This window comes from Schistocerca serialis, chromosome 5 (genome assembly GCF_023864345.2).
Source record: "Schistocerca serialis cubense isolate TAMUIC-IGC-003099 chromosome 5, iqSchSeri2.2, whole genome shotgun sequence".
Taxonomy (NCBI): Eukaryota; Metazoa; Arthropoda; class Insecta; order Orthoptera; family Acrididae; genus Schistocerca; species Schistocerca serialis.
In genome coordinates, this window is record NC_064642.1 from 625,759,487 (window position 1) to 625,784,803 (window position 25,317).

At 41.4% G+C, this 25,317-nt stretch overlaps 1 protein-coding gene across 1 annotated transcript in view; it reads left to right on the forward strand.

The window, feature by feature from the left end:
* LOC126481381 (trypsin-7-like) overlaps positions 1-25,317 on the forward strand; it is a 138,461-nt gene that overhangs the window by 87,790 nt on the left and 25,354 nt on the right. The window contains exons 3-5 of the mRNA XM_050105095.1: positions 3,967-4,129; positions 9,909-10,114; positions 14,057-14,262. Of these exons, the coding sequence (XP_049961052.1) occupies positions 3,967-4,129; positions 9,909-10,114; positions 14,057-14,262 (575 nt within the window). The remainder of the gene's footprint in view (positions 1-3,966; positions 4,130-9,908; positions 10,115-14,056; positions 14,263-25,317) is intronic.

Below are 25,317 nucleotides of genomic sequence, written 5' to 3' on the forward strand. Positions count from 1 at the left end.
AACATCGGGCAGCCCGCCTCCAGTGGTGTCGCGACAGGCGTGAATGGAGGGACGAATGGAGACGTGTCGTCTTCAGCGATGAGAGTCACTTCTGCCTTGGTGCCAATGATGGTCGTATGCGTGTTTGGCGCCGTGCAGGTGAGCGCCACAATCAGGACTGCATACGACCGAGGCACACAGGGCCTACACCCGGCATCATGGTGTGGGGAGCGATCTCCTACACTGGCCGTACACCACTGGTGATCGTCGAGGGGACACTGAATAGTGCACGGTACATCCAAACCGTCATCGAACCCATCGTTCTACCATTCCTAGACCGGCAAGGGAACTTGCTGTTCCAACAGGACAATGCACGTCCGCATGTATCCCGTGCCACCCAACGTGCTCTAGAAGGTGTAAGTCAACTACCCTGGCCAGCAAGATCTCCGGATCTGTCCCCCATTGAGCATGTTTGGGACTGGATGAAGCGTCGTCTCACGCGGTCTGCACGTCCAGCACGAACGCTGGTCCAACTGAGGCGCCAGGTGGAAATGGCATGGCAAGCCGTTCCACAGGACTACATCCAGCATCTCTACGATCGTCTCCATGGGAGAATAGCAGCCTGCATTGCTGCGAAAGGTGGATATACACTGTACTAGTGCCGACATTGTGCATGCTCTGTTGCCTGTGTCTATGTGCCTGTGGTTCTGTCAGTGTGATCATGTGATGTATCTGACCCCAGGAATGTGTCAATAAAGTTTCCCCTTCCTGGGACAATGAATTCACGGTGTTCTTATTTCAATTTCCAGGAGTGTATATTGAACCATCACAGGTTAGCCACAACACATACTTTATCTCACATCACTACAATGTACCTGATGAACACAGACGTTAATAATAACACCATTTGACAGCAGTTTAAAAGCGCCACAGTGGGTCACGCCCATGTAGAACACATTTCAAAAAAAAATTTAAAAATATTTGTCTTCGGAATTGAATAAATTATATATCTATTAAAAGGTAATAGTCTGCAGATTCAGAAGACGCAAAAAAGTAAAAATTGAACTTTTCATGATTTTGAGCCTTTCCAGAGCCCCCTAACTTATCCATTTCCCTTTTTAAATTTTCTAACCTACCTGCCCGATTGAGGGATCTGACATTCCACGCTCCGATCCGTAGAACGCCAGTTTTCTTTCTCCTGATAACGACGTCCTCTTGAGTAGTCCCCGCCCGGAGATCCGAATGGGGGACTATTTTACCTCCGGAATATTTTACCCAAGAGGACGCCATCATCATTTAATCATACAGTAAAGCTGCATGTCCTCGGGAAAAATTACGGCTGTAGTTTCCCCTTGCTTTCAGCCGTTCGCAGTACCAGCACAGCAAGGCCGTTTTGGTTAATGTTACAAGGCCAGATCAGTCAATCATCCAGACTGTTGCCCCTACAACTACTGAAAAGGCTGCTGCCCCTCTTCAGGAACCACATGTTTGTCTGGCCTCTCAACAGATACCCCTCCGTTGTGGTTGGACCTACGGTATGGCCATCTGTATTGCTGAGGCACGCAAGCCTTATATATTAATAATTATTGTTGAAATGATATTTTGAACCATTAGAGTTGATAAGACCAACGCTAGTATTTCATTAAAGGGGGTACCACAGGCATATATTTGTAAATTAATGCAGCATTTTTTCCACTGAGGCTGTTATTTATTTAAACTTTGCTTTCATTTCATAAAGGTTTTATGCCACTGTCCAGTGATTTATCTGACTCATTTACTATTTTTTTCGAAAGAACAATACAACTAAGCTGCAACACGATCCTAAAAAGAAATTTAATTCACAAATCATGAAAACCTGTAAAAATAGACAGGTTCCCCTTCACAGATAAAGAAGCATGAGAATATCTGATTACAAATCCTAGAAGCACATGGGTGCACAACCAAAAATTCATAAAAGCTATGTGCCTATCTGACCTATTGTTAATAATATTGGCAGTCTATCACATATTTTATGCAAAAAACTCAATAATTTATTCACAAAATACTATACATATGAGAAGAAATATGCAATAAAGAACACACAAGAATTAACTGATCAAATCAAAATATGGTATTGGTATTCCTAATAATATTAAACTTGTTTCTTTCACTCTTGTTATTCTTTACACAAAGTTTCCTTAAAAACCATAGATATAATTGAGACTAACTTAATTAAATGCAAGAAACTAGGTCCAGCTTTGATTTGTGATCTTATTCAGCTGTTGCAGCTTACTCTATCTTATAACTGCCTTAGGTTTCAGAATGATGTATCTCACAACTGCACAATTTAATCACAAGTAACTCCATGTCAAAAACCTTGGTTGACGTATACCCTACACATTAACCACACTGAAGAAATATTTTCTGCAAAATTTGAACAGATAACTGACCAAGTCAATTACAACAAATGTTATTTTGGTGACAACTTAGTCCTGTCTAATGCTACGGAGGAGGATAATATTCATTCACAACAAAAATAACTAAATAGTAAGGATGATAAGACAAAATTCACCATTTAAGTTGAAGTAAATAACTGCATTAACTTTTTGGATGTTTTAATAATGAAAATGGATTGTTAGCAAAAGTTTGAAATTTTTAAAAACCAACAACTGCAGACACATTGATGAATAATATATCAAACCAACTAGCAATGCATAAGATATTAAGCAAAAGCCACCAATGATATTAGTCTAGAGAGAGAAATGGTGAAGAAGACTGATTTAGCAGTTTTCTAATATTACAGCGATCATTTAAATAAAATATCTCAAATTCTTAAATATACGAAAACGAAAATTGGATTTCACACGGGAAAAATATTACATTTATTATAAAACACATCGTCCATAGAAGAGAACCATTAAATAATCCGGAATATATAAAATTGGATATGACATGATACACTCAAATTTAACAAAACTAATCCAATGCATACATGAAGTATCTCATACATAGCAGCCATGTCCCAAAAGATGTAACATAAATTCCAAATCCTTCACCATGCAAAGAAGGCGAAGGAAATGATTATTCTAGAGGTAATTGAAATTTATAGTAATTTAAAAATCAACCACATATACCTACCAACAAACAAACTGAACTATATACCTGAAGATATCTCGATAATCCAAAATAGCAATTCCAGTCGTAGTCCCCACATTAACAGATACGACTAATTGTTTGTAGTTACCTCATTAACACATAAAGTTATTCATAATGTCGATATACTAAGTGAAATTTTAATTTTCCAACTAATTTTGGTACACCTTCTTAAGACCACTCTCACTTTTCTTTCTTTGATCAACATTGAACTTATCTATATTTCCGGCATTATGTGCAAAAACTATGAAAACATAAAGAACAACTAAAATTTTTGTAAACCAAAACGAATGGAAACTCAATTTTGTTTCTATTAATGGTAACTTTCCTAGGTAACTGTCTTTCCTCTATTTTAGTTACACATCATTCTGCTTCCCATTTCGTAGAGATAATATAATTGCTTTTAGATACATATAATAGCTGAACAATGGCTTAAAAAGCTGAAACCAGTTGCGAAACTACAGACAGTTTAAATAAACAGCAGCCTCACTGAGGAAAAAAAATGTCTCATTCATTTATGAGTATTATCTACCGAATCCTCCTCTGTCCTTAACTATGCTTCCTGGGAGCCACTGATAAATATTGAATTTTATTCATAAGAAAAATCACCATTTCTTAATACTTGCAAATTTGTCAAGACAAAAATAAATTCGAAGTAGTGCCTGTAGAGCTGTAACTTTACTCATATTCTGTTGCAGTGCAATGTACTATCTCGTAAAATGTACGCCCTTACTCTTAAACTTAAAGAGAAATATGATGTACGAGAACAAAAACAGCATATTAACAGTCTGTGTGACCCTGTTCTACAGAGAAGTCAGACAACTGCAACAAGGTGAAAGGAACGTGTTGTTGCAGCTTGTGGTGAGCGGAATGACGGATCGCGCATCGTCGGTGGGCAGGCGGCTGACGTGAGCGAGTTCCCTTGGATGGCGCGGCTCACGTACTTCAATCGCTTCTACTGCGGAGGCACGCTCATCAATGACAGATATGTGCTGACGGCGGCGCACTGTGTCAAGGGGTGAGTCCTGCCGCCTGCTTCTGTTAAGGGATAATGTGTGAACTCTCGGACAGTATGCTTTTTTTTGGATTGAACCCTCAAATTTTGACGAAGAGTTCGTCAGTATCGCTGAACGGTGGGACTGTCAGAAGCAAAGTATTACAAATAACCTTACTAACTGATCTCACACACACACACACACACACACACACACACACACACACACAGAGAGAGAGAGAGAGAGAGAGAGAGAGAGAGAGATAGAGAGACAGAGAGAGACAGAGGGGGGGGGGGAGGGGGGAGAGAGAGAGAGAGAGAGAGAGAGAGAGACTTAATTTAATTTGTGCATTCAATTTAATATTAAATGTTAATGCAGGGATGCATCCCAATCCCTGCAAAGCATGCAGACGCAGGGTGTCCCAAACTTTTAAGGGGCTCCGGAAAGGCTCAAAATCATGAAAAGTTCAATTTTTACTTTTTTGCGTTTTCTGAATCTGCAGACTATTACCTTTCAATAGATACATAATTTATTCAATTCCGAAGACTACAACTATTTTTAATTTTTTTTTTGAAATGTGTTCTACATGGGCGCGACCCACTGTGGCGCTGTTAAACTGCTGTCAAATGGTGTTATTATTAACGTCCGTGTTCATCAGGTACATTTTAGTGATGTGAGATAAAGTATGTGTTGTGGCTAACCTGTGACGGTTCAAAATACACTCCTGGAAATTGAAATAAGAACACCCTGAATTCATTGTCCCAGGAAGGGGAAACTTTATTGACACATTCCTGGGGTCAGATACATCACATGATCACACTGACAGAACCACATGCACATAGACACAGGCAACAGAGCATGCACAATGTCGGCACTAGTACAGTGTATATCCACCTTTCGCAGCAATGCAGGCTGCTATTCTCCCATGGAGACGATCGTAGAGATGCTGGATGTAGTCCTGTGGAACGGCTTGCCATGCCATTTCCACCTGGCGCCTCAGTTGGACCACCGTTCGTGCTGGACGTGCAGACCGCGTGAGACGACGCTTCATCCAGTCCCAAACATGCTCAATGGGGGACAGATCCGGAGATCTTGCTGGCCAGGGTAGTTGACTTACACCTTCTAGAGCACGTTGGGTGGCACGGGATACATGCGGACGTGCATTGTCCTGTTGGAACAGCAAGTTCCCTTGCCGGTCTAGGAATGGTAGAACGATGGGTTCGATGACGGTTTGGATGTACCGTGCACTATTCAGTGTCCCCTCGACGATCACCAGTGGTGTACGGCCAGTGTAGGAGATCGCTCCCCACACCATGATGCCGGGTGTAGGCCCTGTGTGCCTCGGTCGTATGCAGTCCTGATTGTGGCGCTCACCTGCTCGGCGCCAAACACGCATACGACCATCATTGGCACCAAGGCAGAAGTGACTCTCATCGCTGAAGACGACACGTCTCATTCGTCCCTCCATTCACGCCTATCGCGACACCACTGGAGGCGGGCTGCACGATGTTGGGGCGTGAGCGGAAGACGGCCTAACGGTGTGCGGGACCGTAGCCCAGCTTCATGGAGACGGTTGCGAATGGTCCTCGCCGATACCCCAGGAGCAACAGTGTCCCTAATTTGCTGGGAAGTGGCGGTGCGGTCCCCTACGGCACTGCGCAGGATCCTACGGTCTTGGCGTGCATCCGTGCGTCGCTGCGGTCCGGTCCCAGGTCGACGGGCACGTGCACCTTCCGCCGACCACTGGCGACAACATCGATGTACTGTGGAGACCTCACGCCCCACGTGTTGAGCAATTCGGCGGTACGTCCACCCGGCCTCCCGCATGCCCACTATACGCCCTCGCTCAAAGTCCGTCAACTGCACATACGGTTCACGTCCACGCTGTCGCGGCATGCTACCAGTGTTAAAGACTGCGATGGAGCTCCATATGCCACGGCAAACTGGCTGACACTGACGGCGGCGGTGCACAAATGCTGCGCAGCTAGCGCCATTCGACGGCCAACACCGCGGTTCCTGGTGTGTCCGCTGTGCCGTGCGTGTGATCATTGCTTGTACAGCCCTCTCGCAGTGTCCGGAGCAAGTATGGTGGGTCTGACACACCGGTGTCAATGTGTTCTTTTTTCCATTTCCAGGAGTGTATATCGCTGGTGTGATTGTCGATTGTTTCATGTTTATTTACTCTGTCGTTATCTCGAAAATATTCGTAATTAATTCTGTTTCTTGAGTCTCTGTTTTGTTGAAGTATAATAATGAGTAAAAGTAACGTTATTAGAAATCCTCTGAAGGCTTTTAAGAAAAGGAGAAATGTTGGAAAGCCAAAGGTATGTGTTACCACTGTAAACAATAAAGACGATAACCAAGTGAGTGAACCTAACCTCTCAAGTACACCTGCCCATAGCAGTCAAAGTGGGAAAGAAAATACTTCACAGAAGAAGCTTGGTTCAATGAGTGAAAACTATGAATGTTTTATGGGCGAATCGGATGTGAATGAAATATTTGAGATGTCGGTTCTCAAAGGAATTTTTTCAAACTGTGTAAGATGTATTCATTGTAGTGAAGTTGGTCTGGAACTCTCCATAATAAAGCACGTAGGACTGGCTAGTGAAATACAACTGAAATGTGATAAGTGTTCATACATGACCACCTTTTGGAACAGTGTTGCAGTAACTGCAACTGAAGAAAATGGTAGCAAAATCTACGAACACAACAACGAGCGATGCTTGCTTTAGACAAGGAACGCCTTCGGGCTGCAGACAGGGCTGTAAAGAGTCTAGAAATACAAGCAAGAGTAAACAGGAGGAGGAACAAGAGGAAGCTGGAGGAGGAGTTTGCAGAGGATGAAGATAATCCATCCTATGGACCTGGAATGCACTAAAAAGTTAATCCAATCTTTGTCGCTCGATTCCCAAAACTTTTTTTTTCTCATACTAATTGCATGTTTTCTAAGGATCTTCCAAACATATTTGTTTCAAACTTTCAGTAAATGTTACACAGTACCTTCTGAATAATTTAACACAGCCTTTTTCCGAAATACTGTATATTTTTGAATATATAAATAAAAAATTGCAAAAAAATGTTGTGAATTTTCATGACAATTGAAAAAAAATCATCTTTAATAACTTAACTAAAATTTTGTAAAATCCCTGTGTTAAGTTGTAGCCCATATTACAATAAATAATCTGTAAAAAGTTCAACTTCCTACCTCAAATACTTTGTGAGGAAAGATGTAATTTATAAGCGTTATTTTAACATTGCAAGTATAGGGCGTTCCGGAGCCCCTTAAAGTAATAAGCATACTAATAGTAGAGGGTTATAACTGAGTAGCCTAATTTGAGATAACAAACTAGTGATCGAAATGAATATTTAACTTTTGATTGACAAAGATCTGCACCTCAGAGCAATAACTTAAAACTCATAGGAACTGTTCAAAATGTGTTCATTATAGATGCATAACTTTTAATTGTTGTCCTATCAGTACTCTCTCCACTATTATTCGACGTTTTTATTTCAAAAGCAAGTTGACTGGTTCTTATGGATGAATCTCCTCCCAAAAGACCTATCACCACTGTTCAAATTCTGCTGTACGAACCTTGACCAGCTCTCTTGTAGCTTGAACGACCCAGTTCCTATCCATGGCGAAAAATTTCTCTGAACTGATATGACATATTTTGTTAATCTCTCCGTTTGTTTTGCGAATCTCTCTGCTGCACATTCGTTCGTTATCTGTGCCCTACATCCAGTTGGACCATACATTAAACACTTCCAAATTACTCTCAAAAGTAAAGCTCCGCGTTCGGTAGCCAGCCTTGAGCTATGAACATATAATAAACGATTTCGTATTGTTTAAGACAGCTCCAACAAATTCAATGCGGCAGACAACTGCTTGCTATGAGATATAAGCAGTTTATGAACAAGTGATACACGCGCTTTTCATTCAAGAACGTGCACCGCCAGAAATATTCATTTCGTACCATTGACCCCTACAGTAAGATACTCATTTTGTGATTCTCTACAGCGTTTATACTTTTGGCCCTAAAGTTTGAGACACCCCGTGTACCTGCTGATTTTGGCATGTGGCCCTGACTCGTAGTTCCTAGTGCTACCACACTAAACATTCGGAAGATGTTTAATTCAAGACTTATGTTGTTGTTTATAAAAATACCATAATTTATAACGAAGAGAATAATAATTAATAGATCTTGTTAAATAAAACGACATTAAAATTGCATATAAACAGCGTTACAATTTACAGGATGCTAACTATAACTGTTTACTACGTACCACACGGTGTAGATGAAGGCGGGACGAACAAATTGATACTAGGTACTTGTGGCCTCTCAAGCCGGAAAACCCTCTGAAATTGGCTACAAAACTCACCTAATTTATAGTACCTGCGCACCACGCGAGTTTTTGACGGGAACATTAATAATACTACACTAACAAAACGTAAAACTGGCTTTTGTGTAAATATTACCTCAAAACACTGAGAATTTAAACAACATAAAATTAACAATTACATCATTTTGTTTGTCTGGCTTTCTCATTACGAAACTATTGCGCTTGTACTAACAAAATGTAGAATTGGCGTTCGTGTAAATGTTAGCTCAAAACGCTGAGAGTTTTAACACCATAAAATTAACAATTAAATCGGCCTTCTTACTACGAAACCACTACGCTTGTACGAGTTAAGTGTGAACTGAATTGTGTACATAATTAGTTTTTGCATACCGTTTACAAAAGCCTCTCTTTTACTATCCTCAAGGCAAAGCTGAAATAATAATTTTAAAAAAATTGCCGACAAAGCCAGTGGCGTAAGTGAGCCAGAGAATATTGAAAAACCCACGCGGCGCGCATACGCTGTAGCTTAGATCAATTTGAGGTGGGTTCTGGGCTTCATCGCAAGTTTCCTGCATCGAACTGTTCGCCTCGACATCCCCTACTCCACTGTGGTAGACTGCAAGCAGTTGGCATTTATATCCTGTAGAAGACCAGAACAGTTCTTGCCGTAATACGCCATGCTATGATAATATATTAGCCTATAACATGCATTATATGATTGGCGGTTAGAAACGAGCATGATGGAAACAAATCCATAAGAGCAGCGATACGTATCTGAATGTAACTAATTGGTACTGAACCCAAAACCTACCAACTAGGCCTGCAAAGGACTCAACATCCGTACAGGAAAGAAAATAAACAAGCAATGAAACGAATTAGGAAGTGCCCAATCGGTAAATATTTAAGTGATAAAATCATCACACAATAACAAATACATGAGTTACAACAACCCTGAATCAGTACGCCAACATGTAGGGGTTGGACAAAAATATGGAAGTTATTTGAGAGAATCTACTGAGTAGCGAACTTGAAGGAGGGAACGTTGAGAAAACGCTGTGCACATTTTTCTGAAAGTGAGAGATTAGCATTCCTTTCTCAAAAGTTTAACAAAGACTGCTAATGAACCAAAGATGTAATGCAACGTGTTGTAACTGAAGTGGTGTCCCTACGGAACCAAATTGCTGAGGTCATCGGTCCCTAGACTTATACACTACTTAATCTAACTTAAACTAACTTACGCCAAGGATAACACACACATCCATGCCCGAGGGAGAACTCGAACCTCCGACGGGGAGAGTCGCGAGAACCATGACCAGGCGCCTGAGACCGTGCGCGGCTAGCCCGCGCCGCTTTGCAAGCGAAATGGGCAACCTGCACGTTAAATGAATTATGTTCTTCTTGTGTCTTCGTTCAATGTAACACATAAATGAAATGCACTGACAGAAATATCTTATCCGACAGGTTCATGTGGTTCATGATAAAGGTGACTTTCGGCGAGCATGACCGCTGCAACTCGACAATGCGGCCAGAGACTCGCTTCGTATTGCGGGCGTTCACAGGAGACTTCAGCTTCATGAACTTCGACCACGACATCGCGCTGCTCAGACTCAACGACCGGGTTCCCATCACGCAGGACATTCGACCCATCTGCCTGCCACCAAATGATGGTAAACACAACGCACACTGCTGATACGCTTTAACACTCACCAATGACTGAGGTCATTTTAGTCATCTATAAATAACTCGTACTAATCGTATAAATAATTGAAAATAAGTAATACAGTAGCTTTACAAACAAATGTCATTTATCCAGATTTCGCTTACATATTAATTTGATTAATTTTCAGCAATCATTCGGCTTGAATGTCATTTTTCATTAAGTTTAATTCAAGTTTCATTAACATGAAGGACGTTACAAACGATGCCTATAATCTTCAATATTCATTATAATGTGGCTTTACGATCTCCACCCATTGGGCGTAAGCCGACAACTAGACGAATATGAAGCTTGGTGCTAGAAATATTAGTCAGTAGTCTCAAAACAACAAAACTACATAGTTTCTGCCTTTGTAGCATAACTGTCTGCTCCCAATTTTACATTGTTCTCGGCAAGTCTGCTTTCTAAGCAAAGTAAAAATTATAACGTTATTCGTTGGGGTCACACTTATTAGATCTTGCGACAGTACTTCGTTGTGCCCGAACTATTAGCTCTTGTGACAAATTTCAACAGCAACAGCACTCCATAACAACGCCTAAAAAAATGGTAGTCAGTTAAATATGGCCTTATCCTTTTTCCAACCGAAAATAATATGTTATAAATGCTGCGTTTAGGTGCAGAGTAGCTGTCTTAATTTGGTTTAATACGCCGAATGTGCTTGCATTAGAGCCCTTGAAATTACACAGTGCGCGCGCCACCATTTCTTCTGTTATAACGATGACTTCGGGACAAATGGAAACATTCAGCTCGTATAATGAACGAAGTTTACGAACATATACTTTGTACTGAGGTAATTCAGAAAAAGAAAACACAGACAAAGGTGATGACGGAAGTAAAGGAACTTGGCCAAAACATTTTGAAACAATAAGTTGCATCGCACTGCTTGTCTTAGTTGCCAACTTGTAGGAATCATTCCTTCGACTCTAACTGTAACTTTTTGAAATTCTAAGACCAAATAACAAGAAATGCATGACTGGTCGACATCAAAATCGCTGTTATCTCTTTTCTTAAACCAAGTCAAGTTCAACGGCTCCAGCATTCCACAAAAAAGGAAGATTAAGTTTTAACGTCCTGTCGACATCGAGGTATTACAGACGGAGTACAAGCTCTGAATGACTCAAGTTTTAGAACGTATATCATTCGTGGCCTTCCGTAGTACCCATCCCGATTTTTGCCTGGAGCGATATAGGAAAATCCAAATCTGAATATCCGGACACGGATTTTAACAGTCGTCCTCCCGAATGTGATTTCAATGTTCTAACCACTGCGTAACTTCGCTCGTTTCCTACCTTCGACTGACTGTAGCCTTTTTCAAAGGAAAGATGATGTTGGTGAAAATCGACAGTTTTGTTCAAAATTGCTCTCAGCACTATGGGATTTAACATCTGAGGTCATCAGTCCCCTAGAACTTAGAACTACTTAAACCTAACTAACCTAAGGACATCACAAACATCCATGCCCGAGGCAGAATTCGAACCTGCGACCGTAGCAGTCTCGCAGTTCCGGACTGAAGCGCCTAGAACCGCACGGCCACCGGGGCCGGCACAGTTTTGTTCACTCACGTTATAATCCAAGTGTAAAGGGGTTCTTCGCTTACCATCAGCATAACATCAGTATAGAAAGCATTACGAGCATTCGTTTAGAAAAGTTTGCTTTGGACAGAAAGCCTTACAGCATATTTACAACAATCACGATTTTATACAGACTGAATAAAAATTCGTTGCGTAGAATGTTGTATGGAGAACAACGAGACTGGTTCAAATTTGAACATAACCTGTAGTAAAATACCCCGAACTCTCAAGGAACTGCCGTTCCTTTCAGGAAGGAAAAGATTATTTCCTCTTCGTACTTCAATGTAGTTTCATAAAATGATCACCATCGCCGACTTCAGAGCAAGAAAATCGGAACACCACACACGCATACATCACATGTAATACCAGTGTAAATAGATGCACTTGGAAATAAATTCCTGCAATGCATCGTGATGTAAATTTAAAAAAAAACTTAACTGGTGCTGGTTTTATTATTACGTAAAAATTATTTCCAAGCCTTAGCACAATGTTATTTGCAGTGATGGTTTACAATCCAAGTCCCGTATGTTTAAAAAACGGATTATCTTTTACTTATGAATATTAAGGTGGATAACAGTTATAGAAATAAGTAGCACAACTGGAAACACTTACGAAACGGAGCATTTGTTCACCTTCGCTACTGTGGAATACATCTCTTCTACTGAACAAGAGCTCATAGCTCTTAAGCTATTCATTTAGAGCACATATTTACTGGACTTCTTTGTTTTGGTCAGAATTATATGATCCAAAAAGTGAAAAACCACAGCGCTTGCATTAGAAGAGATGTGTTTCGCAATATCGAAAATGAACTCGTGCTAGGTGCTCATTTTAAATCCCACGCTACCATCTTTGAAAGTTGCCTGCTCAACAATATTAACAACAGTATCGGTGCATGTATTCCCCTGTCAGAGGTATTAGAACGATTTTCGCTTATAACTTTCGACTCGGACGATCCCGGACCAGAACCTTTAATTGAAATGGATTCATTTACTTTTCTCCATCATCCCAGAAAGTTTGTAGTAGAATCACCCTGTATAATCTTCCACAATTCACATACTGACCTTGGGCTGTAGATTAACTTATTCTTGTGTACAGCAATACAGTTTTAATACAGAGTGTGGACAAAAACATTACCAAGCCTAATGCAGTGAAGGAAACGCGTTGGTAGTCAAAACGGCTTCCAGTTGCCTCGGAATGGATAAATAATAATAACGTGGTTTTCAAGGAAATCCTACAGTATTCTTCCTGCAAAATAGTGGCAAGTTCAGGTAATGATGACAACGGTAGATAGCTATATCGCACACTTCTCTTTAAAGTACACCACAAAAGCTCCATAATACTGAGATCTGTTGACTTTGGTAGGCAGGGCATATGAGACAGTTCATCCTCCTGCTCACAAAACAGTACCGGACGATGCAAACTGTATGAAAAGGCGCTCTCTCGCCTTGGAACACAGTGCCACCACTGGGGAACAAACAATGTACCAAGTAACGGACCTGATCAACCAAAATGGTCACATAATCCTTGGCAGCAATGCAACGTTGCAGAAGCCAATGGAATACCACGATATGGCTGCCCAATCATCACTCCGCCAGAAATTGGAAACAGTGTGCAACAAGACTCATCCGACGAAACGATTTCTTTCATTCCTCGATACTCCAGGTTTTATGACTTTGGCACCACGTTTTCTTGTAACGGGCAGTTGCATCCCTGACGAACAGTTTTGGAATTCCACCTCACTCTGCAATTCCCTGCTTCTAGAGCCCCTTCGTGTTGTTTTGGTGCTGATAGGATTTGCGAGTGCCACATTCAGCTCTATAGTGACTTTTGCAGTTCTCGTCCTCTTTATTTTTCGCCACAATCCTCTTCAATGACCGTCTCTCATGATCACTCAACAGACATTATCGTCCGTGTTGTGACTTAGCAGATGATTTTTTTCCCCTTTCCCGGTATGTGGTATAAGTCTTCGATATGGTGGCCCTTGAAACACCAAACATTCAGCTACCTTGGTTACGTTAGCGCCCACCATACGGGCACCAACGACTTGCCCAAGTTCGAAGTCACCCTTGCCCAAGTTCGAAGTCACAGCTCCGATATAAAGCACGTACAACTAAACAGAACACTGTTCCGACTATGATTGACGCTTGCAACATTTTGAGGACATTGCACATGTGCCGTTCGTGGTGAAACACAGTAGTATAACCTGCAGGCTTAGCTAACTTCTGCATTTATGTTCAAGCATGGATTTCTCGCGGTATTTCAATATTTTTGACCAAGCTCTATATATTTAAAAGCATACTACATAATTTCTTGTTTTACAGAGAAGCTGTATGAAGGAACAAAAGCAGTAGCAACGGGATGGGGAACCTTACAAGAAGACGGAAAAGCTTCTTGTATACTCCAAGAAGTAGAAGTTCCTGTCATGACCAATGAAGAATGCCGCAAAAACACAAAGTACAGAGAATCAATGATCACAGACAACATGATGTGTGCTGGGTACCCCGATGGCATGAAGGACTCCTGTCAGGTAACTTAACTCTGAATCTGTTAACGAGTAACAATGAATGCTAATTTAATGTTTTAATATATCTAACGATGTTGATCACAGCCTAAGAGACGTCTCCATTCTCAGTTTTGACAGAGAGTATTTTCTGTTTAACGCCACTAACGTTTTGTTTAATTGTGTGAAATCCAAGACTACTTTGATTTCCTTATTTAAAGAACGATTTTCATTTACTGCGTAACAATTATTTTCATGAAATGACCATTAAACTTGGTAAAGAAGTTTAACTGTCACACCATACTCCCAAAACAATTTAGGCGTCACTCTCGAATCCTTCATGTGGTGTGGTGTACGAGCTTGAAATAAGCTAATATATGTTTGGGTAATTGAAATCATAAAATTCATATAAAGCTGCATCCTGTCGTTTGCAGTTCCACGAGCGCGCGTTAAGTTTACAGCATATCACTAGCATTCATAACTACGACGTTTAACTCAAGTGATACTGTAGTTTCAGGCACACTACAAGTATTTTAAAAGAATGCCGCACATGTTTACACGGGGCGTTCATTTACTGGTTCGGTATCGGACAAGCGCTGGCTGCATCTGAAGAAAATGTTCAAATGTGTGTGAAATCTTATGGGACTTAACTGCTAAGGTCACCAGTCCCTAAGCTTACACGCTACTTAACCTAAATTATCCTAAGGACAAACACACACACCCATGCCCGAGGGAGGACTCGAACCTCCGCCGGGACCAGCCGCACTGCATCTGAAGAAAATAGTTGGCATTTTCCTAAGGGTCGGCACTACAGATGTGCGGCGAATAACAATATCCCTCAGCAAAGGAGTCCGGAAAGAGGGTGGGAGCAATATGGAGCACTTGTGCCCTCCCTGCCCCCCCCCCCCCCTTTCCTCCAGAATCTGGAGCACAAGTTTTTATTCATTACAGAATTCTCATTCACTTATAGAATTGAATGGATAGTCATCAATTCTGTGGGAATTTTATTCTGCCGCCTTTAATAGTTAGTTATTATGGTATGCCACATCTCAGAGTCGATCAATTCATTTACATCGAAACTGACTATTTATGAGTGTTGCCCCATGCCCCTCGTCTCTGGAGAAATTTCTGGGGATGCTGTGAGGCCATTGTAACCGTGGCCGAAACGTTACTTTCTACAGTACAGTTTTTTAAATTATGACGTGGTGCCGTACTCAGAAAACTTTTATATTAACTGAAGCTAATAGTTTCTTTTTTTTATTAACGATGGGTTTGTTCCTGACAAAGGAATCAGAGCATTCGGTTGTGAAGCAGCAGAGAAAATCCTGTGTGAAAGAGGAGTTTCATCCCTTTCCGTTTGCAATTTTCACTTGAACCACTGTCTACGGAAGAGAATGCAAGAACCGGGAATAACGGAGGAATACAGGAATAGAGACATGTCTGACTGCTCTGTGGCACATGTTTGCTGCAGTGGCACATCTTCCACCAAACAGTGTTTATGAAGCGTAGATGGTAATAATGGAGGAAATGATCAGTGTAAAAAAGGTCGCGAAATTCGCAGACTATGTAGCCAATCAATGGTTGGAACATCCTAATATACCAACTGAAATGTTTTAATTAGCGGCACAGGACCACGAATTCTATCGATGGTGGTTGACACAGGGAACTCATCAACAAATCAAAAACATTCGACTGGATACTTTCTGATAAATAGGCTGAAGCAGGAAGCAGTAGACGCTGTATCTGAAATTGGAGAAAGGTTCCATTGGCCTGCCTCTTAAAAAAGAAGTAAAAGATACATAGATCTTGATCAAAGGTTAAAGGCATTATAAGAAGGCATAATGATTCGGGGGACTTAAGAAAATGTTGAAAATATATAAGATTCTTACAAAAAATTGGACGAGAAATTTAAATTCATAAAATAAGACGATGTTTAACCATTTGCTGAACTAATGTTACAAAAGGAAAAAAAAACAGGTAAACATAAATAAATTAAAAAGGTAAAAATAAAACATTTAAACATGCCTATGCAATATGCTCACAACCAATCCTAGACCTCCATAAAATGTGAAGGGATATTCTTATTGCAAAGTCGGCAGAGACGCCCGTCCCCCTTTTGAGGCTTTCTCTGGCGGGCGGAAAACCCACAGCTAAAAGATTAGTGGCTGGAAACAGCACGTCACGGGGTCGCAAAGCCCGCGACTATCTAATGACAGTGCAACGGTCTGCCAACATAAACGCCACAGGAATTAATTCAGTCTGTCCTCAGTATCGATATGGAGCTAGTAGCTGTGTTTGTTTGTTTGCGACGTCGAAATTAAAAGAGAATGCAGAAAAAGTAGATGTTCTGGGTACATCCCTTCGCTGCTGATCGAGACATCAACAAGAAATTTCACGCATTGTCCAATGATTTATGAAAATATAGAGTTAAATTTTTCTGTTTCGTGAGAATGTCAGTACGGTCATTTGACATATTTGTGGATAGATCCCTAGATGAATTGAAGAAAAGGAACATTGTTTTATGGAAAGTTATCTCGCTAGAGGTAAAGATTTTTTGGTCTGTCTAAGCAGTAGCTAATTATTTGTGTTTTGCTGTCGTATTTAAGTTTTAGTTGTAACTAAGGCATGCACAGAAGTGGTTTTTCAGTTTTTATTTGAAAAGTACCTTATAATAAATTAGCTGTCATCCACCCTCTGCACTCACATTTTTGTTATGATGAGTGTCTGTGATTAAGCTTTTGTACGTGCAGTAATGTCAACTGCCGTCATGTGTCATGTGTCTGCTTGTTTGAGTAACTTAGCTGGTGATGTGCGACCTCTCACCCCTCTAGCTGCTCCCGCTATAAATGCACTGTTCAGCAGTTTAGTCGTGAAAACGTAAGAGGCAAACACACTTCTGCACTCTTACTTGTGGCTGCGATCTCATATCAGTTGTTTTATTATGAGGATTGATAGTAAGCGAGTAACTTATTGTATGTGCAACAATGTCAGCTTCCCTCACATTTCTGCTTGTTCAAGTAAGTATAGCATAGCCGAGCGCTGTATATGGAGTGGAGTGATCATCTATTCATTATACAACGCGTATATTACACAATAAATTTGTTAATATCTTAACATAGCTTTTTTTTTTTTTTTTTTTTTTTTTTGGGCGGGAGACTTAAACATCTGAGGTCATCAGTCCCCTAGACTTAAACCTAACTAACCTAAAGACATCACACACATCCATGCCCGAGGCAGGGTTCCAATCTGCGACTGTAGCAGCAGCGCGGTTCCGGACTGAAGCGCCTAGAACCGCTAGGTCACAGCGGCCGGCATAGTTTATGTTCACTGACGTAAGAAAACATGTTCCATTCCTTACTTCACTCTCTCAGGGGTTGATTCTACAGTATCCTGTTTTTCCTCAGAGTTCGAGCTATGCCCATAACAAATTACATCGAAATCGGTTTGGTGGTTTCTTTGAAAAAACATAACTAACAAAGTTGCTTTCGCATTTAATAATATTATTATGGAAGTTTGGATTAAACACACTGGGGATTGCATAACCATTGTCTTCTGTTACCTGTGACTGCTCTCACATAAGTTACCTGTGACTGCTCTCACATATCAGTAAAATGAAATGCGTTCCATAAGTAATGCGGCCAAATTAATAAAAAAATCATTTATTGAATTATTCGTACAAACAATCAAAAATTTTCAAAATAGCACCCTCTCGCGTCGATACACTTCTGGAGGCGGTGTTTCCATGCTTGGAAGGCATCCTGGAATGCCTTTTCCGGAATGTCCTTTAGAGCTGATGTAACATGCGCCTGGAGGCTTTCAATCGTGTCCCAATGTTTTCATTTCATGACTCCTTTTAACCGAGGAAACAATAAAAAGTCGGCGGAAGCCAGGTCAGGACTGCAGGGCTGGGGAACCTGTGACTCGGCGCGTTGTCGTGAACTTTCCACGTGTTCTCGATGTCGCTTCGGCAGCGCGAGACCCTCCTTTTCAGTCTTCTAAATAGAAAGGTGAGTTCACTGTAGTCCCGGTAGGTACGAATTTGTGATGGACAATGCCTCTGACGTCAAAGAAGACAATGAGCATGGTTTTGATCCTGGACCTGCTCATGCTTGCCTTCTTGGGGCGCGGCGACGATGGGGTGTGCCACTCTGAACTCTGCCTTTTTGTCCCAGGGTCGTACTCAAAAATCCACGACTCATCACCAGTGATAACTGAGTTTAAAAAATGAGGATCATTTTCATACATTTTCAACATTTCTCGGCACCGATGCGCTCGCATGTGCTTGTGTTCGTCGGTCAATACTTTTGGGACGAGTTTGGCACACACCTTTCTCATGTTCAAATCTTCGGTCAAAATGCGGAAAACGGTTGTTTTTGACATGTTTAGAGTTTGCACTATCAATTGAAGGCTCGGCCGTCTGTCAGAGTTCAAACAATCGCGCAAAAGCGTCACATTTTCGTCGACTCGTGCGGTTGATGGCCGTCCACTGCGAGGTTCGTCGGTGATTTCCTCTCGGGCCTCCATGAATGACTTGTGCCATCGGAAAACTTGTGATGTGGACAAGCAATCAGTCCCAAAGGCATGCAGAAGTAATGGAAACGTTTCGGTGGCGGACTTCCCAAGTTTAAAGCAAAATTTGATGGCGTACCGTTGCTCTACAGAATGATCCATTGTGCCGTGTTACATAAACTCAAAACGGGGTTGACGGAAACGCACGTCCTGACTCTCCGGCAGCTTGAAGCCGAATGAGACAAAGAGCGTTTTGAAGCTAACACCCCCCTCCACTTGGCCCAGCCGGTTACAACACGCTGTGGTGTACCGTTGCGTCAGAAAAAAATTGGTCGCTTTACTTATGGAACGCACTCAGTTATGCATATGGCTTTATTGGCCATGCGTCCCTGTTCGGGATAGTACTTTTATCTGACGCCACTTCGGTGCCTTGCACGTCGATGATGATGAAATGCTGATGAAGACAAGAAACACACACGCAATCCCGAGTAGAGGAACTTCAACCTGGCTGGGAACTAAACCCGGTACCCTGTGAGTCAGCAACGCCAACCACTTTTTTTTAATTCTCGCGCTATATTCTTCAAAGCGTCATTTTTCCTTTTTTTCCCTCTTCTTTTTGTCATTTAATCTTGATTCTGGAAATTAAATCTCTTCACACCGAAATGGAAAAAATTAAATAAAAAATTTAGAAAGTCCCTTCTTCGAGATTCTGATATTCGTTCTGGTCCAATAAAGACCATTAGCGTTCCAATATCATCGTCGGTCCTCCTCACTGAAATCCAGCTTACGTACTTCGTCGATATAAAACAAATGAGAGATGATAAAAGAATTCTGGAACTACTGAATTTTTTCTGTCGTGCCTGTGTCTCATCTTCCCGCATTGCTGTTGCAGATAAGATTGGTAGTCTAATACAAACGTATTAGCTGTGGTGATAAAGTAATGAGTGAAATGGTTGGTATGTACCAAGCATATAATAGACGTTTTGTCTTTATGACATGCGCCAGTTTAGTTGGAAAATGACGTTGAAGACGATGGTGGTACAGCTCGTTCTGGTAATTAAAGCCAATTTCTGCCTTGTTAACGACCAAATTCGATTGGAAAAAAATGATCTCTCTACGAGGGTACCCCATAACTGACACTTTCTGCAGAGAGGATTTGGTGTCAGACTGATGTGCAGTTTCACTCTTGTCGAAACCTTCTCATAGATTACATCCAATCAAGAGCATCCGACACCTGACAGTAGCTATTTTTGATGAATACTTTGCCAAATTCTGCTCCAGTCTTTATTCCTGTAAAGTGGGTGTACTGTTGGATGCTGAAACGCTTGTTAGTATAAAAAAAGCCGTGGAATGATGGAGGGATTCCTCCCCCATGTAACATGCCATAATGAAATACGACTGCACATAATGCAGTAGAGGTTCTGTGGCTGGCATGAATATTGGGGGAGACATGTCAACGGACCACACAACCACGGGCTGTCGATGGAAATCAGTAGTTTTGTTATGATGAGTGATGACAACGGCACTAAAATAAAATGTGGAGCCTATGTAATTATTAAATGGCGTTAAACTGATGAATAATAAAGGTAAATGGTTTGTAGTTTCGTACAGCCAAATTTTGTAACATCTGTACGTGCAATAACATCAGCTGCTGTCGTCAACGATTTTTCTTCTTTAGGGTCAGTCACATAATATACACTATGTGACCAAAAGTATCCGGACAACTGGCTGAAAATGACTTACAAGTTCGTGGCGCCCTTCATCGGTAATACTGGAATTCAATATGGTGTTAGACCACCCTTAGCCTTGATGACAGCTTCCTCTCTTGCAGACATACGTTCAGTCAGGTGCTGGAAGGTTTCTTGGGGAATGGCAGCCCATACTTCACGGAGTACTGAACTGAGGAGAGGTATCGATGTCGGTTGATGAGGCCTGGCACGAAGTCGGCGTTCCGAAACATCCCAAAGGTGTTCTATAGGATTCAGGTCAGGACTCTGCGCAGGTCAGTCCATTACAGTCCATTGTCTTGTAACCACTCCGCCACAGGCCGTGCATTATGAACAGGTGCTCGATCGTGTTGAAAGATGCAATCGCCATCCCTGAATTACTCTTCAACAGTGGGAAGCAAGAAGGTGCTTAAAACATCAATTTAGGCCTGTGCTTTGATAGTGCCACGCAAAACAACAAGGGGTGCAAGCCTCCTCCATGAAAAATACGACCACACCATTACACCACCGCCTCCAAATTTTACTGTTGGCACTACATACGCTGGCAGATGACGTTCACCGGGCATTCGCCATACCCACACCCTGATATCGGATCGCCACATTGTGTCCCGTGACTCGTCACTCTAAACAACATTTTTCCACTGTTCAATCGTCCAATGTTTACGCTCCTTACACCAAGCGAGGCATCTTTTGGCATTACTGGCGTGATGTGTGACTTATGAGCAGCCGCTCGATCATGAAATCCAAGTTTTCTCACTTCTCGCCGAGCTGTCATAGTACGTGCTGAGGATCCTGATGCAGTTTGGAATTCCTGTGTGATGGCCTGGATAGATGTCTACCTATTACATATTACGGTCCTCTTCAACTGTCGGCGCTCTGTGTCAGTCAACAGACGAGGACGGCCTGTACGCTTTTGTGCTGTACATGTCCCTACAAGTTTCCACTTCACTATCACACCGGAAACAGTGGACCTGGGGAAGTTTAGGAGTGTGGAAATCTCGCGTGCTGACGTGTGAGACAAGTGACACCCAATCACCTGACCGCGTCCGAAGTCCGTGAGTCCCACGGAGCGCCCCATTTCGCTCTTTCACGATGCCTAACGACTACTGATGTCGCTGACTTGCAGTACCTGCAGTAGGTGGCAGCACACTGCACCTAATATGAAAAACGTATTTTTCTGGGGGTGTCCGGATATTTTTGATCACATAGTGTATGTGTGATAACAACATGATTATTACAGTAGCTGCACCAAGTAGCTGCTTACAATAAGTAATCTTTATTCACAACAGACATTTCGGCTTTATCGCTGTTTTCAAGTAAATGCGATTGCAATTTTGGTGAGAACATGTATGAATGTGAACTCATTTGTATTAAAGTAGCTCTATTGTAATCACGTCTTTCTGGGCGTGTGGCAGCTGTAATAGCTTTTACATTGGATAAACAGGAAGAAATTTTATGAGATATACAGAATACATGAGAGAGAGCGAATATATTCAATCGAGCTTCTTTCTACGCTTGAAAAAACAAAATCGCACTGCTGATACGATTGAAAATGCACTCCAGATTCTGCACAGAATACCAAAAGGTGTTCCAACGAAAATTCTTGAAGAATTGAGAACCTATATGCACACGAGAAAAATAACCACATGAAATATTAAACGAACATACATAATTTAGAGAAAGTACTACCTCAAAAACTTTATTGAACTTTTAGAACACGAAACTGGATAATTCGGAAGTAACATATACAACAACCAAAAATAATCGTACCAAATTGTAGTTAATAAAATAATATCGCTGTTCATCTGCACAATCATTGTAAACATATAGCGTCGTAAGAGTGGAGCTATCAAAAACTACTGTCACATCGTAGTTAACGTTTTATTTTCAACATCCTGACATCATTTACCATCTTATTAAAACAGTGACAGTTATAAGACAGTCCACTAACGACGAAATATGGACGTCACTTCAATCTAGACGTGAGTACAATACAGCTACTTTAATACAAGTGACATTCACATTCATACATGTTCTCACCAAAACTGTAATCGTAGGTACCTAAAAATGGCGATAAAGCCGAAACAGTCTGTCGTGAATAAAGATTACTTATTATAAGCAGCTATTTGGTGCATATACTTAATAACAACAGTTACCCTCGTGTGTCTGCGTGATACCCGCGGCTACGCCCACATATCACAATCAAATGCAGCTTCACTGAGAGCCACCCGTGTTCTACACGTGTTTATCGTACAGCACTCAAATGACACCGTCCTTGAGTATTCAAGTGTCTCAAGAGCTGTAAGAGAATCATGATACTCAGCGGCTTAAATGCGACAGGCTTGTGACTGATATTAGTACGAAATAGTGGATTAAATACGTTGAGGATTGTATCCATTACATTGAATCATTTTATATAGAACATTTTCACAAATATGGCAAAGTTCAAAAGTCAAACAGGAAACAGCTTTTTCAAAGAATAATAATGTCTCCGTATTTCGCATTATATTCTTCATCAGTAAACGTACTACACACTTTCTTTAGTAGCCTATGTTACTTTTCAGTGTTCAAGCTATCGTCATACCAAATTTCATCAAAATCGCTTCCGCTGTTTAATCACCAAAGCGTAAGAGATAGTTGCTTTCGTATTTATAGCATTAAGCATGTAATATGGATCCAAATTCAATTTACAAATATTTTAGACAAAAAATAGAAAATCTACCTCATTTGTTTACATCCGGCCGCTGTGGACGAGCGGCTCTAGGCCCTTCAGTCAGAAACCGCGCTGCTGCTACGGTCGCATGTTCGAATCCTGCCTCGGGCATGGATGTGTGTGACGTCCTTAGGTTAGTTAGGTTTAAGTAGTTCTAAGCCTAGTGGACTGATGACCTCAGATGTTAAATCCCATAGCGCTTAGAGCCACTTGTTTACGTATCTTACTTCTTAAAAAAAATCTACATCATCTGATGTATCGAACCCAATAGCATCACTTGCTGCAGCAGGACATGTAGTTGTGCTATTTCTATCTCAAGTAAGTTTTAGTTTCTTGTCCCAGACAGTAATGTGGTTTGTCTGTGTTGTAAGGTTCTTGTCATTGGAGTGGAGTATCGCGTTATTAAAAGTAGTTTGAATGTGCTAAATATGGTTCTCGAGCGAGACGTCAGACATCGTTGTGAAAACTCCACAATATTTCGTCGGCGTAACTGACCGACCTCTTCAGGTGAGACGAACACAATGCCCAGGCTATGACTGAAGCTTCCTATTTATGACAATCGGAGAAGAAGCTGCGCGGGCGTGGACGCGCCAAATTTCGGTGACCATTAGCGCAGATATGCAGGTCGGTAGCGAGAGAGACAATTACGCCACCTGTCGGACGATGAACGCACGCTCAGAGGCCTGTCAGTCAGGCTGTGCGCTGCCTTCGGCCGCCCCAGCGCCCTCCGGCGGGAGCCGCCTGCCGAGATACAGGCGCGTGTCCCTCGCCGTTGTCAACCAAATATCTATGTCACTACCGCAGCGTCATCCCTCGTACGACCAATAGTTCTTTTTTGCGTTCGCTGTCATTTTAACATGGCCAGCGCTGTGCCTTGCTGAGTTGGTATCCTGGGTTCCTGTTAAGTAAATTGGTCGAACTGGGAATTTTCACTGCTTCCTTAATAATGCTGTCCCAGCACGAAGACGTCGACGACAGAATTTCCGTGTTTTTGTATTTACTCTATGTTCCGTACTGAGGCAATGCTCAGCCCCTGCAGATTCTCTGGCTGGTCCAGACGTGTTTGTCGTCGCCGATCAACACATCTATCATCTACTGTGCGACAGATTTGTCCTATGTATGACATCCCACAGCTACAGGAATCTTACGGACACCAAGCCTTCTTAAATCAACACTGAAGCAATGGGGAGTCTGTTGTCGCTACTTTTTACGTGGACTTGTCAACAGACCTATTCAAACATGACATTCTGTATAACAATTTAAATTAGCACCAACATGAAAATGATACATTGTTAGGCTTGATAATGTCTATGGTTCATAGCCATTCTAGCCTACGAAATCGAACTGTAAAAAATCACAAGAGTAAAAAATTTGTGACATTCACCCTAGCCAAAACATAAAATACTGGAATTTTTTGGAACCAAATTACAGTGAAAGCTTCTAAAGTCAAACTCTCTTAATAAAAGAAGACCTTCATTTGATAATCCAGCTTGTACACGAGGTATGACATTCAGGGTGACTTTTCAATATGCATAAAAAATCAAATGACTTACAGATGTTGATGAAACAAACTGAAAAGCTATGTAGCATTTTTCATGTAATTTGATATTTAGTAATCTGACACTACTTTCAAAAGCATCAAATTGGAAGGACATGAAAATAATTAATTCACTCACAGAACGATATTATTAGTAATACTCCTTGGAACTGTTTCATCTAAGCAAAGCTCGTTGCTCACGAAATTTTTGGAAAACTTCAATAGGGAACTAACTGAAAGAGCGTCGAAACTTTGGAAACAATATAAATCCTCCAGGCCTGGCCGATAGAGCTACTTGGCAAATGAAACACGCACTTCATTGTACATGGTGGTTATAATTAAACTTTGCTACGTTAGAGGACCCCCATGAGAAACGAGTGATCACAGGACGATGAAACGTTTTGGAAACATTTGTAACAACCGGTATAAGGCAAAGGCTGAAGAAACCATTGAAACAAATACGTTTTAATTTCCACATTATAGGGTAACATTTGTTAATTCTGTACCACGTTCAAATTCCACATTACAAAATGTTGCTCAGTATGATGACCATCTGCATCCACAACAGCCTGAAACTGCACTAGAGATTTCTCTAC